The 14150-nt window shown below is 37.3% G+C and overlaps 1 protein-coding gene and 1 pseudogene across 1 annotated transcript; both read left to right on the top strand.

Moving 5' to 3' along the window:
* The first annotated feature begins 2179 nt into the window (after positions 1–2179).
* LOC115272023 (olfactory receptor 52A1-like) lies at positions 2180–3118 on the top strand. Its single transcript, XM_029915023.1, has one exon. The coding sequence runs from the start codon at positions 2180–2182 to the stop codon at positions 3116–3118; it is 939 nt and encodes a 312-aa protein (XP_029770883.1).
* A 6021-nt stretch (positions 3119–9139) lies between these two features.
* Positions 9140–10077, top strand: LOC115272012 (annotated as a pseudogene).
* Positions 10078–14150: the final 4073 nt, after the last annotated feature.

Here is a 14150-nt window from a genome sequence, read left to right as displayed (position 1 = left end):
GCACACACACACACACACACACACACACACACACACACTCACACACACAGAATCCAAAACAGGCTCCAGGCTCCAAAGTGTCAGCACAGAGCCTGATGTGGGGTTTATGACCTAAGCCAAAGTCAGCATTTAACTGACTGAGGCACCCAGGCACCCCTATATTTAGTATATGGTTAGATGATCATGCGCTTGTTGACATAAGGCAACAATGTTGGAGAGTCTAAGAAAGAATGAAATAACTAGCCCATGTTTTATAGAAGATAGCATTTTTCTTAAATGTTTGTTTGTTTGTTTAGAAACATGGGAAGGGGTGGAGAGAGAGGGAGAAAGAATGCAGAGCCTGACATGGAGCTAATCTCATTAACCATGGGATGATGACCTGAACCAAGATCAAGAGTTGGAAGCTTGGGGCACCTGAGTGGCACAGTCACAGTCACATTCTAAGCTAAGGTCACAGCTAAGGTCAAATTCTCATGCCTCATGAGCTCGAACCTTGCATGGGGCTCTCTGCTGTCAGTGGATCTTCTGTCTCCCCGGCTTGCACTCTCTCTCTCAAAATTAATAAACATGAAAAAAAAAACACAGAGTGGGACACTTAACTCACTGAGCCACCCATGCACCCCACCAGATTTTTTTTCCTACTGTACAACTTGGGAATTTCATGATTTTAGATATGCAATTCTTAAAAGCAATGATCTTTGTCAGAAAATAACTCATACAGGGACTAAGAACCCAAGGTTTGGGAAAATTCAGTCATAAGGGAATTGAGCCAACTACATTTTCTTCAGTTGCTCTACAGCCCTCTCCTGAATTCTGGCCTCCCAAGGTCTGCCTTCTCTCTTCTATTTCTACTTCTATATTGGACTCCTTTTAAGGAGACTGCTTTTTACCCTTTTATTTTTATTCATCGTTTAATGTTTGAGCTCACAATATGATTGAAGCATTCAAATGATATAAATATTATTAAGAATCAATTAGCCAAAATTTGCTGAGCTTTTGGTGATGGTAACTCTGAACACTTTCAACCCTAAAAACTAACCTTTATTCTGGCTAAGTTACCCATTTACCTATATCCTGTAGTCAGCAAGAATGAATCCTCTTGCCTGTGCATTGCTTCTCTAGATTTCCTTGCCTTCTAGAGATTCCTCCCTTCTAGTTATTCTGAAGCATATATTTCAGAATTTCCATTATTTTAAGTGTACAATTCATTTTAAAGAATTCTTTTCTTATATAGGCAAAGTAAAATAAAGTTTTACTTATAATGTAAAAAACAGCATGAAACTCTGATCTAGATTATAAAATTACATAGATTTGAATGATCTTTTCTCAAGCTGTACCTCACATCATTTTAATGTTTTTTTTTTTTTTTTTGAGAGAGAGAGACAGCACGAGCAGGAGAGGGTCAGAGAGAGACACACACAGAATCTGAAGCAGGCTCCAGGCTCTGAGCTAGCTGTCAGCACAGAGCCCAACACAGGGCTTGAACCCAGGAACTGTGAGATCATGACCTGAGCTGAAGCCAGACGCTTAACAGACTGAGCCACCCAGGTGCCCCACATCATTTTAAAAGGATATCCAGTCTTACATAAATACATAATACGTAGACATAAGTGTCTAAATATATTATGTTCCTGAGTGAAGCGACTTTCATATCATTTCTCTTCCATAGGAAGCCTTTTATACCAATATACTGGTTAGAGTCTGATTATGCGATTGTCCAAACTGACAGTCCTGACTCAGAGAGTTTGGGGGAAAAAATAGAACACTAAAGTTAGCTGAGATATGGAATAGGGAAGAAATTTATTAAAATTTGGATAAAGTGCAATATCCAAGTAAATAAACAAATATAATGATTTTATCCACAGATCCAGAAGGAATTAACAGACAGGTTGGCAGTTTACTTCTTTATCCACATCATCTCGGTTATTCTAATGCAGTTGACCTGCCCTGTACATAACTTCTTAGTGTGCTACACTGCTTATGGATGTCCTTCTTGAAAACGTGATGCGTATCTATGAATCTGTCTTTTTCATTTGCTAATATAAATGAGATGCATGAGATGATCTTAGAGTTCTGCCAAAACCAGAGACTCACTATGAACACCAGATAAAAACAGGAGTAGAAGACAGCCACTGACTGAGAAACTTCTTTCATTTCCATTTGGAGGCTTGAAGACATTATGTACATTTCCAACATCACAATCTTCATGCCGTCTGTGTTGACGCTAATAGGGATCCCAGGCCTAGAGACTGTGCAGTGCTGGATTGGGATTCCTTTCTGTGTCATGTATCTCATTGCCATGATTGGAAATTCCTTGCTTCTGATCATCATCAAATCAGAGCGCAGCCTCCATGAGCCCATGTACATTTTTTTGGGCATGCTGGGAGCCACAGACATTGTACTTGGCACAAGCATTGTACCCAAGATGCTTGGAATTTTCTGGTTTCATGTGCCAGAGATTTATTTTGATTCTTGCTTGCTTCAAATGGGCTTCATCCACACGTTTGAGTGCATAGAGTCAGGCATCCTGTTGGCCATGGCTCTGGATCGTTATGTGGCCATCTGTCATCCACTACGACATGCTGCTATCTTCACCCACCGACTTGTCACCCAAATAGGGACTGTGGTAACACTCAGGGCTGCCATTCTAGTAGCCCCATCTCTAGTACTGATAAAATGCCGGTTTCAGTTTTACCATACAACCATCATTTCCCACTCCTATTGTGAACATATGGCCATTGTGAAACTGGCTGCAGAAAATGTGCGGATCAACAAAATCTATGGTCTGTTTGTGGCATTTGTAGTTGCAGGGTTTGACCTCATGTTCATCACTCTGTCCTACATACAGATCTTTATCACCGTTTTCCGTTTGCCCCAGAAGGAGGCTCGTTTGAAAGCATTCAATACGTGCATCGCTCACATCTGTGTCTTCCTCCAGCTCTATCTCCTTGCCTTCTTCTCCTTCTTCACACATAGGTTTGGTGCTCACGTTCCCCCTTATATTCATATCCTCTTTTCTAGCCTCTACTTGCTGGTCCCCCCGTTTCTCAATCCACTTGTCTATGGTGCCAAGACCAAGCAGATCCGCACTCACGTGGCAAAGATGTTGTGTTCATAAAATCCATTGTGATTAACACCTTCAGCCTTCTCTTTTATGCAACATTAACAATCTTTCAAAACCGAATAAAACAGAAAAATCTGTCTTATTTGTGATGCTTGACTTTTCTATGTAATTATTTTATGAAATTTGCCTGCCTTTTAGGCAGTTTTCACATCACAACCCATGACACCTATCATCAGGGAGATTTAGATCCTAAAGGGTAATGAGAATGAGAATTGTAGAAACAACAATAGCGAATATGTATCATTTCCTTTATTTCTTATTTTGCAGTTCCTGATTGAATGTTCTCCTTTAAGTGTTCTTCTCCACAAGGATTCATACACATGTATTTCTCAATGAATTTTAAAACACCCGAGACTAGTTGTCTTGGATTATCCAGGTACTTAATAAAATCAAGTTGTTGATTCTATTTGTTCCTGGATCATCCTCATTATCTTTAAAATAAATGAGAGGAAGTGCTCCTGGATGGCTCAGTTGATTAAGTGTCCAACTTTGGCTGAGGTCATGATCTCATGGTTCTTGAGCTCAAGCCCTACATTGGGCTCTTTGCTTGAGATTATCTCTCTCCTTCTCCCTCTCTGCCCCTCTCTCACTTGTGCACTTTCTTTCCCTCTATTAAAATAAATAAATAAACTTAAAAAATAAAATTAATGAGTTTCCTTTGTTCTTATTCAAACAAAAAACCCAAACAAGGAAACAAAAAACTGTATGTAATCTAATGATACTTAATCTTGAAATTTCAACATTTCCAGTGTCATTCAGTGCAATAAGATATAAACATTATGAATGACCCAGTATTCTATTTTACACTTAAGCACTTTTTTCTGCTTAGTGTCTTTATTAATTCCTCAAGTCTTATCAAATATTAAAATATTATAAATGCCATACTAAAGAATAGAAGCATAATGACAAATTTGACACAGTGTTTATGTTTTGGAGTTTATAGTCATTGTAGCTTAATGTTACTGGGAGAGTGAGAGAGATACAGAGAAGAAAATGACAAGTAATAGAGGTACCTATGGAATGTTGGGTTAGCCAAGAGAGTGAAGCATTGACATTCAAAGAATAGCAGCCCTCTGTAGAATTATTTTTATTTTCTTTGGTTTTTAATTACAAAGTCTGATTTCTCTTTTAAGGTTTTTTTTTTTTGAATTCTTGTTAGTTAACAAGCAATGTTATATTAGTTTCAAATATAGTGCAATATAGTGATTCCACACTTCCGTACAACCCTCTGTGCTCATCATGACGAGTGGACTCTTAGTCCCTAGCACCTATATAACCCATCCCTCCTCCCACCTCCCTGCTGGTAACCATCGGTGTGTTCTCTATAGTAAGAGTCTGTTTCTTGATTTCTTTTTCTCTCTCTTCTTTTTTCCCTTTGTTTGTTTTGTTTCTTAAATTCCATGTATGTGTGAAATCATGTGGTATTTGTTTTTCCCTGTAGGAAGTCTGATTCTTAAGGAATGACAGATAATGGCTAGTAAGTAAGGACATACCATGCCAGGTAGATGATACTGGAGATTAAATAGAGAATCAAGAAATGGCACAGTTTTTCTCAATGTAACACACAACTTGTAGAGACAAGAAAACTGCAAATATCAAGAATGGTTATCCACACTATGCAAAATGGTTAAACTTTTATTCTGAAATCTATCATATGCCACCGGTGAGTTTTCACTACAAAAAAAAAAAAAGGCATGTGTGTGTGTGTGTGTGTGTGTCTGTGTCTGTGTCTGTGTGTGGATAGGTGTACCTATTTGACACATGACATTGTAGCTACTTAGTGGACATAAAACATCATGCTTTTTAATCACTTGAGGTTATTTGTCCTTTGTCAGTTTCTTTCAGCTGTCCTCATTTGGAAATAGAGCTAAAGTACATTTAAATGTATATATGTTCCTATGCCAATGAGTTATATATAAATAAAAATCCTGTGACCCTTCGTTCACTGAGACACTTCTGGAAAGAAAATCTGTACCCACAGTGGCTCTTTATCACATATTTAACACTCATTCTCTTGTAGTATCATAAAGTGTTCTGTCTAAATTAATGCCTTGAGAACTTAAAGCTTGTGGGCTATTACTGAAAAACTGAGCTCATAGATAACTTTAAAAAAGTTTATGGGAAATATTCACATGTGTGAAGATTTCCATACTTTGATTTTTGGCATTTAAATCAATGTATACATAAGAAATATTAGATTGCATGTGATATGGATGGAGATGTTCTGGCTTGTGTTATGAACTGAGCCTTATCAATGATGGAATTTGATCACTTTGTAAATCTAGAGACTATCCTGAGGCATCTTTCAAAGATGTTTTAAATGTCAGGATTTATTAGATAGGATTTACTTGGATTACCAATAGGGGTTGTTATTCTTTAATAACAATTTCTTTGGAATAAAACTAAAAAAGCATTGGAAGTAATTTTAATGTTCTAGTCAGAGTTCAGTAAGCATTTATTCAAATAAACAGCTTGGACTATTGGGGACCAAGAAAAATTAAAGACTATTTTATATATACTTATAAAAGAGAGACAAAGCATATTTCAAAAAATTTAATGAAATTCTATATAATTATGTATCATTTACAATTCATAATAATAATAATAATAACAACAATAATAATAATCATATAAGTAGTTTTCTGTAATGAAAGTCTGCTAATCAGGAGAATGTGGAAATGCCCATCACAACTGGTCATTCTGAGAATACTACTGAATTTACAAAGCCTCAATAAAATATAGATCTAAAGAATAATACTACAAGAGAATGAGTGTTAAATATGTGATAAAGAGCCACTGTGGATACAGATTTTCTTTCCAAAAGTGTCTCAGTGAAAGAAAGGTCACCGGATTTTTATTTATATATAATTCATTGGCATAGGAACATATATGCATTTAAGTGTACGTTAGCTCTATTTCCAAATGAGGACAGCTGAAAGAAACTGACAAAAGTACATTTGATTACTTATTTTTTACAAAAGTTTCTTTATTTTGTAAGGATTGTTAAAAAAAATACACATTGCATATATTAATTTCTCTACATATACCCTGTGGGGAACAAGAAATGAGGAAACCAAGGAGATTCTGCAAGTTGCAGAAATGGTTTCAGAGACATTAGATGTGGATGGACCCTAGAGAGCTTCATTATGAGCTGCTGGGTCACTGGTGGCTTGGGTTAGTGGCTAGGAAATCTCATATTCAGACCTCCTCCTTTTTCATGTTCACTGGGAAGCATCATATTTGCCAGTTCAAGCTTTATAAAGTTATGCTGTCTCTAGCAGATTATAGACCTTCTTGTGAGTTTTGTTGGAGTATGATCCCACTAACATGATCTCAGATAGATTTACAAAAGAAGCCATAAGTCTGTTTTGCAGGGACGTAAAAAGAGCCGGATAATGCTATTTCAGAGATGTCCACGTATTGGCAGATGGCTGATCATCAAATGGATAAGAGTTCATAATTTTTACAGCAGGCTGTTCTAGAGGGTGCAGATAGAAGAGAGACATTGCCAGCACAAGCACAAGTGAATGAGAGGAAAATCTCAGGAGGAGGAAGAGTGGGTGACAGGTGAGTGATGAGTGATGGTGCTATGAACACTGACCATGGTTTTTAGGTGTCTTGTAAAAAGAGAACTGGCCCCCAACAACAAAACATGAGGAAGGCTCTATCCCCAAATTCACCCAATAATGTTTCACTACCAGCTATTCCAATGATAACTGCTTCATCCCACCTGCTTCTCCCATCCGCCTTCCCATCATCTGTACCTGCCATGTAATTCTCCTACATAAGCTCCTTACTCTTGAAGATGTCAGACAATATGACTGTTACTAAAGGATTTCTATTCTAATTCTTATAAACTCTAGAAAGAAAAAAGTCAATGAAAGAATCCATGATCTAGGAATCTCTAGGATTAAGCATTGGGAAACAAAGCTTTGGAAATCAAGGATTTAGTTGACTAAATATATGTCAGCTGATATAGACTTTTTTCTAGAATTGCCCCTGTTGACTGGGTTCCTTTAATTAAGGCTTAGCCACATAAACCACAGCTCTTCCTTCATTGCTGATGTTTTTGGTGACAATAAACATATGATTAGATGATCATGGGCTTGCTGACATAAAGCAACAGACTTGGACCATATAGAAAAGAATGACCCCTGTTTTTCACCAAATAGAAATTCTCTAATGTACAGCTTAAGGTTTCCTAATTTAAGATATGTGATTTTTAGATACAAATGTAAAAAGTGAGAAAAGTCAGTCATCAGTGAATCAAGGTGATTAAATTTTATTTAGTTGCTCTATAGCCCTCTCCTCAATCATTTCTGGAATCCCAGGTCAGCTCTCTGTCTTCCATTTCTATTCCTATATTGGATTCCTGTTGGGAAATGTGTCCTCTCACCCCTTTGTTTTCTACTCATTTCTCATGTCTGAGCTCACAAAAAATTCAAGTGTTCAAGTGATATATATTTCATTATGAATTAATTAGCTTGCATTGGCCAAATCTCATGCTACTGGTAGCCCTGAGCAGTTCGAGCCCAAGTTCTAGCCTCTAGTCCATGACTTACCCATGTACCCATTTCCCCACACTCTGCTGTCAGCAAGATTGGGTCCTCTTGTTTCTAGACATTGTCGCCTCTGAGTTTCCATGTTTTCTAGAGATTCCTTACATCTAGGTATTCAGAAATGTGTATTACAGAATGTCAGCAATTTAAGCATACCACCCATTTTCAGGAATTCAATTCCTAGTATATAGGCAAAATAAAATAGTTTTCCTACAAATGTAAAAATAGCATAAAATTTGGACCTAGACTCATGAAAAGTGCATGGGTTTGCATGATCTTTTCAAAGCTCTTCCTTTACTTTATTTTAAAAGGACACCTGGGGAAGGGAAGGCAAAATAAGATAAAAACAAAGGAGAGCAAACCATAAGAGGCTCCTATGTATAAGGAACAAACTGAGGGTTACTGGAGGAGGTATTGGGTGGGGGGATGAGCTAAATGGCTGATGGGCATTAAGGAGGCCACTTGTTGGGATGAGTACTGGGTGTTATATTTAAGCGATGAATCACTAAATTCTACTATTTGAAGCCCTTATTATATTCTATGTTAACTAACTTGGATATAAATTTAAAAAGTAAAATTGTGATAGGAAAAGAAATAAAAAATAAAGGCATCCAGTCTTACATAGATACAAGTGATATAGATAGATAAATATATCTAAATATATTGTGCTCTTCGGTGTCACTCTTTTCTATTTCATAGGGAGGTTTTTTTTCACATAAAAAATAAAAACAAATAAACAGAAAAAGGGGCTCGTGGGTGGCTCAGTCGGTTGAGTGTGCCACTCTTGATTTCAGATCAGGTCATGATCTCGTGGTTGGTGAGTTCAAGCCCCCTGTGAGGCTGTGCATTGACAGTGCAGAGTTTGTTTGGGATTCTGTCTCTCCATTCTCTCTGCCCCTTCTGTGATCTTTGTCTCTGTCTCTCTCAAAAAAACAGCTTAAAAAAATAAAAACCTAGGGAGGTTTTTCTACTAATGTACTGGTCAGGGTCAAATTTGCTGATCCGAAGTGTCAGTTCCATACTGAGAGAAATGGAAAATAACAGAATATTACTGGGTGGTTGGAATGTGAGATATGGAGATATTCATCAAACTCTGAATTAATTGCCATTTCCAAGAAAATTAACCAGATATAGCTATTGTATCCACAGGTCCAGAAGAAACATCCGCAGGTTACTCCCTTAACCCATGTTATCTGGCTGGTTGTAAAGCAATTGGCTTGCCTTCTGCATAACTTCTTAGTGTGCTACACAGCTTGTGGATGTGCTTCCTGAAAACAGTAATGTGGATCTGCAGATCTGTCTTTTGCCTTCCATAATATAAATAAGATGGATGATATGCTCTTAGAGTTCTGCCAAAATCAATCACTATGATGACAGGATAAAAACAGAAGTAGAAGAGAACAGTGCCACTGACTGAGAAACTTCTTTCATTTTCATTTGGAGGCCTGAAGACATTATGCACATTTCCAACATCACAATCTTCATGCCGTCTGTGTTGACACTAATAGGGATCCCAGGCCTAGAGACTGTGCAGTGCTGGATTGGGATTCCTTTCTGTGTCATGTATCTCATTGCCATGACTGGAAATTTCTTGCTTCTGATTATCATCAAATCAGAGCGCAGCCTCCATGAGCCCATGTACATTTTTCTAGGCATGCTGGGAGCCACAGATATTGTACTTGGCACAAGCATTGTGCCCAAGATGCTGGGGATATTCTAGTTTCATGTGCCAGAGATTTATTTTGATTCCTGTTTGCTTCAAATGGGCTTCATCCACACGTTTGAGTGCATAGAGTCAGGCATCCTGTTGGCCATGGCTCTGGATCATTATGTGGCCATCTGTCATCCACTACGACATGCTGCTATCTTCACCCACCGACTTGTCACCCAAATAGGGACTGTGGTAACACTCAGGGCTGCTTTTCTAGCATTCCCATCCCTAATACTGATAAAGTTCTGGATTCAGTTTTACAGTACAACCATCATTTCCCACTCCTACTGTGAGCATATGGCCATTGTGAAACTGGCTGCAGAAAATGTGCGGATCAACAAAATCTATGGTCTGTTTGTGGCATTTGTAGTTGCAGGGTTTGACCTCGTGTTCATCACTTTGTCCTACATACAGATCTTTATCACTGTTTTTCGTTTGCCCCAGAAGGAGGCTCAATTGAAAGCCTTCAATACGTGCATCACTCACATCTGTGTCTTCCTCCAGTTCTACCTCCTTGCCTTCTTCTCCTTCTTCACACATAGGTTTGGTGCTCATATTCCTCCTTATATCCATATCTCTTTTCTAGCCTCTGCTTGCTGGTCCCCCCGTTTCTCAATCCACTTGTCAACGGTGCCAAGACCAAGCAGATCCGCATTCATGTGGTAAAGATGTTGTGTTCATAAATTGACACCTTCAGTTTTCCCAGTTATGCCAGAGTAACAATTCCTCAAAATTAACTATGACGTTTAAAAATCCATATTATCTGCAATGCTTCAGTTTTGTATGTTTTTTTTTTCGGTGAAATTTGTATTTTATGGTATTCTCATCATTACCCCATGACAGCTATTATTCAATGGGTTTGGGAGGCCAACAGGTAATATAAGGAACAAACATAAAAAACAAAAGAGTGAAAATACAATTTTTCCTTTTTTCTTTTATGTTTTAGGTCCTAATTTTCTTCCCTATGGATTCTCCTCCAGAAAGGTTCATAAATATGCCTCTATCACTGAAATTAAATGCCGACAAACCCTGTTTTAAAATGTCCAGGCACTCAATGAAAACATGGTGTTTGTGTATCTTGAACTTGTCAGCCATCCAAAAAGTTTTTTATGGAGGTGTGTTTTAAGCATATTGTGCCAAAACAAGCAAACAAACAAGCAAACATATACATAGAGCCAAATCTCTAGGGATATAATGAGATAATAATATCTAAGGGGCAGCTGGATGTCTCAGTTGGTTGGGCATTGACTTCATCTCAGGTCATGGTCTCATGGTTCATGAGTTCAAATCCCACATTGACCTCACTGCTATTGGTGCAACACGCTTTAAATTTTCTGTCCTCCTCTCTCTCTGCCCTTTCCTTCCTTGCACTCTCTCTCTCAAAGATAAATGTATCTTTAAAAAATAATAATTTTTTAAAAATTTCAGTACATCTCCAGAGTCAATCAGGAAGTTACAAGTACAAAATCTTGAGAACTGAAGTGCTCCATTTTACACATCAATACATTTTCTGTTACCCTCACCAGTTATTTCTTTATCATTTCATGAAGTGTTATTCAAGCACATATATTAAATATTATAGAGACAATAGTGGCATAGTGGTAAATTTGACATGTTGCTTAGATGTCATCGATTTGCATCCTTACACTTCTGGGAAAGAAAAAGAAAAAGAAGGGAAAGGAAATGAGAGAAATGTGTTGGCAGTACGCAATGAATGCAATTAAGGAAACATTGCAGTTCAACTGACAGCTGCAGTCAGGAGGCTTAAAATTTTGTTCTTTGGTGTTTAGTTGGGAAGTCTGACTCTTGAGGAATAAAGAATGACTGGCCAATACCTTAGGACACACAATGTCAGGTAGACGATAGAGGAGATATAAAGCAGAGAATGTGCTTAATGTAACTGCCCAGATTTTTTTTTTTAATGTAAGATACTTAGAGAGACACAGATAATACCCATATTAAAAGTGTCCATGCAGGGCAAACTCAGTGAATGGGAGCAGGAGATACAGCTTCTAGCTATGAGATCAATAAGTCATGCAGATAAAAGGTCCAGCGTAGGTAAAATAGTCCCTGAATGGCCCTGAATGATGACAGATGGAATGTATACTGGTGGGAGAATACCATAATGCATAGACTTGCTGAATCACGACATTGGACCCATGGAAATAATGTAACATTATGTGTCAGTTATACTTCCATTATAAAAAAGAAAGAAATGGGACTGGTCACTGTGAAAAGATGTGGAAATTTATTATGAAAGTTATTACTGGACATTAGAGGTTTTTTCTAACAGGAAAGCACACGTGTTTTGAATACACGTGTAAATGTGTGGGTACATGCATGTGTGTGTGTGGGTGTGTCCACTTGGGCACATGATAGCATTACTGCTCCATGGATATAAGACATCATGCTTTTAATTTTTTTATATTTAAAAAAATTTTAATGTTTTTTATTTATTTTTGAGGGATAGAGAGAGACAGCATGAGCTGGGAGGGTCAGAGAGAGAGGGAGACACAGAATCAGAAGCAGGCTCCAGGCTTTGAGCTGTCAGCACAGAGCCTGATGCAGGACTCAAACCAACTAACCACGAGATCATGACCTGAGCCGAAGTCAGTCGCTTAACCGACTAAGCCACTCAGGCACCCCAACATCATGCTTTTTTCAGGCAAGTCTACTAAACTAATGAAGAGACTGAGGTATTTTTCTCTAAAATTAATGACTTGAGAACATAATGCTACTGGTCTATTCTTGAAATTTTCAGCTCATAGATCATTTACTAAAAAATTACAGAAAATATACATATGTATGCAGATGTCTGTAATTTTATTTATGACATTAAAAGCAATGTTTCTGTAAAATATGTTAGACTTTCTGTCACATAGTTGTGGGATATTCGATTTTGCTTTATGTATTTAAGTTCCTCACATGTCAATGACTGCTAAGGAATAGTGATATTATAGTACAGTAATAGCTAAGGAAGATTATTTATAAATCTAGAGGTCATCTTGGAACATCTTTTGAAGATGTCGTCAACATCAGTATTTATTAGATATGATTAGAATGGATGGATGACTAATATAGGTTTTTGTTCTTAGAAAACTTATGTTTTAACAATAAAACTGAAATAGCTTAATAAGTAATTTCTTAATGATATATTCAGAGTTTCACAAATAAAATAGCTTAGGTTTGAGGTCAAAGAGACAATTCAAGATTATTACATAAGTATTTAGATAATAAGTGAGAAAACATATTTCCACAAAAACATTAATGAAATTCAAAATCCAATATTAGCAAAAATAATCACAATTGTGTAGTTTTTCTGTAACTCAGGTCTAAAGTAGAGAAATGGATTTCATTCTTTCTGGGGCATTCCATTCTACTTAAGTGGGCTGCATGTTGGATTTCCCTTATCACCACATAGATTGCAAGAGTTCATCTGTACAAATAATCCTTAGCCTGTGGGCTCTACAAAAACAGGCAGCAAGCCCTTTTAAGATGGTCTGCTCTAATTTCAAACTTATCTGGAGAGTTTTGAAATATATTTAACAATGACCAGTCCTGACAGTTATCCTAAAATATACCATAAAACAGACAGAGAGACAGAACATGAAATTGGAAAAAATTTGCACCATCCTCAGCTGTCAATATGCCATAACATATCTGGTCTACAGTCCAGATTGTTCCATTACGGTGACCTTCAAATCATCAAGACCAGCTCCAGACTGAGACCTGAAAATGGAAAAGAGAAAAACAAACATGCCATGGCAAGAAAAAGAAGATAACCAGGACTCTATCCACCTCCACACTTGACCAGGACAATTATAGAACACACTCTTGGACATAAGATTTCCTGGAAAATATATATGTTTTGTTAAGGGCAATTTTAATGATTTCTAGAAACTTCAAAATGATCCTTCAAGAGACCGCATCAATTACAGAAATGACTAATCGCATGTATATGCCAGAGTCCTCAAAAACACTGGTTATGATTGAGATTTGTAATCTTTGACAGTCTGATCCTTTTTAAGTGCATTAACAAAGAGTACAATAACTTTGCTGCTTTTTTCCCCTTGTATATCCTTTCTTTGAAAGTCCTTTATTGTTTCCTTTGATGATTTTTCTGATTTGTATCCATTTTTTGTATGCTTGACATCTAATTAATAAGTATTGAAGTAACATTTTTGAGGGCTTTTCCCCACAGAAGTAATTTCAGATAAAGAGGTCTTCATAATGGTGAGTTTTGACATATCAGGTGCAGGAGTTGGCATTTCTCACTCTCGGTGTTGGTGTTCAGATGAGGGAGCAATAATGCATGGATCTTGGCTTTTCCCAAGCCCTTATCTAAATGTTCAAGTTGGACAGAATAACTTCCAACATTTGGCCCTTCTCCACCTTTCATCATCTTGGTAGATAACTACCCATGTGCCGCTATAAAATTCACCCTCTAAAGTGTACAAGACACTGGTTTTTGGTATATTGTCTGTCTCCTCTCTAATTCTAGAATATTTTTATGACCCCATAAAGATACCCCATTCCTATTAACCAGCACTTGCCACTCATCCTGTCTCCAGTTTATGAAAACCACATGTCTGCTTTCTGTCCCCATGGATTTGACTAGTCTGAATATTTCAAGAAACTAGATCATATAACACATGGTATTTTATGTATGGCTTCTTTCATGCAGTGTGTAGTTTTCAAGTTCATATCTGTTGTAGCACACCAGAGCTTCCTTTTTTATAGTAGAAGAAATGTCATT

The sequence above is a fragment of the Suricata suricatta genome, chromosome 11 (assembly GCF_006229205.1).
Source record: "Suricata suricatta isolate VVHF042 chromosome 11, meerkat_22Aug2017_6uvM2_HiC, whole genome shotgun sequence".
Taxonomy (NCBI): domain Eukaryota; kingdom Metazoa; phylum Chordata; class Mammalia; order Carnivora; family Herpestidae; genus Suricata; species Suricata suricatta.
The sequence above is the reverse complement of the archived record's forward strand: the minus strand, read 5'-3'. Positions and strand labels throughout refer to the sequence as shown.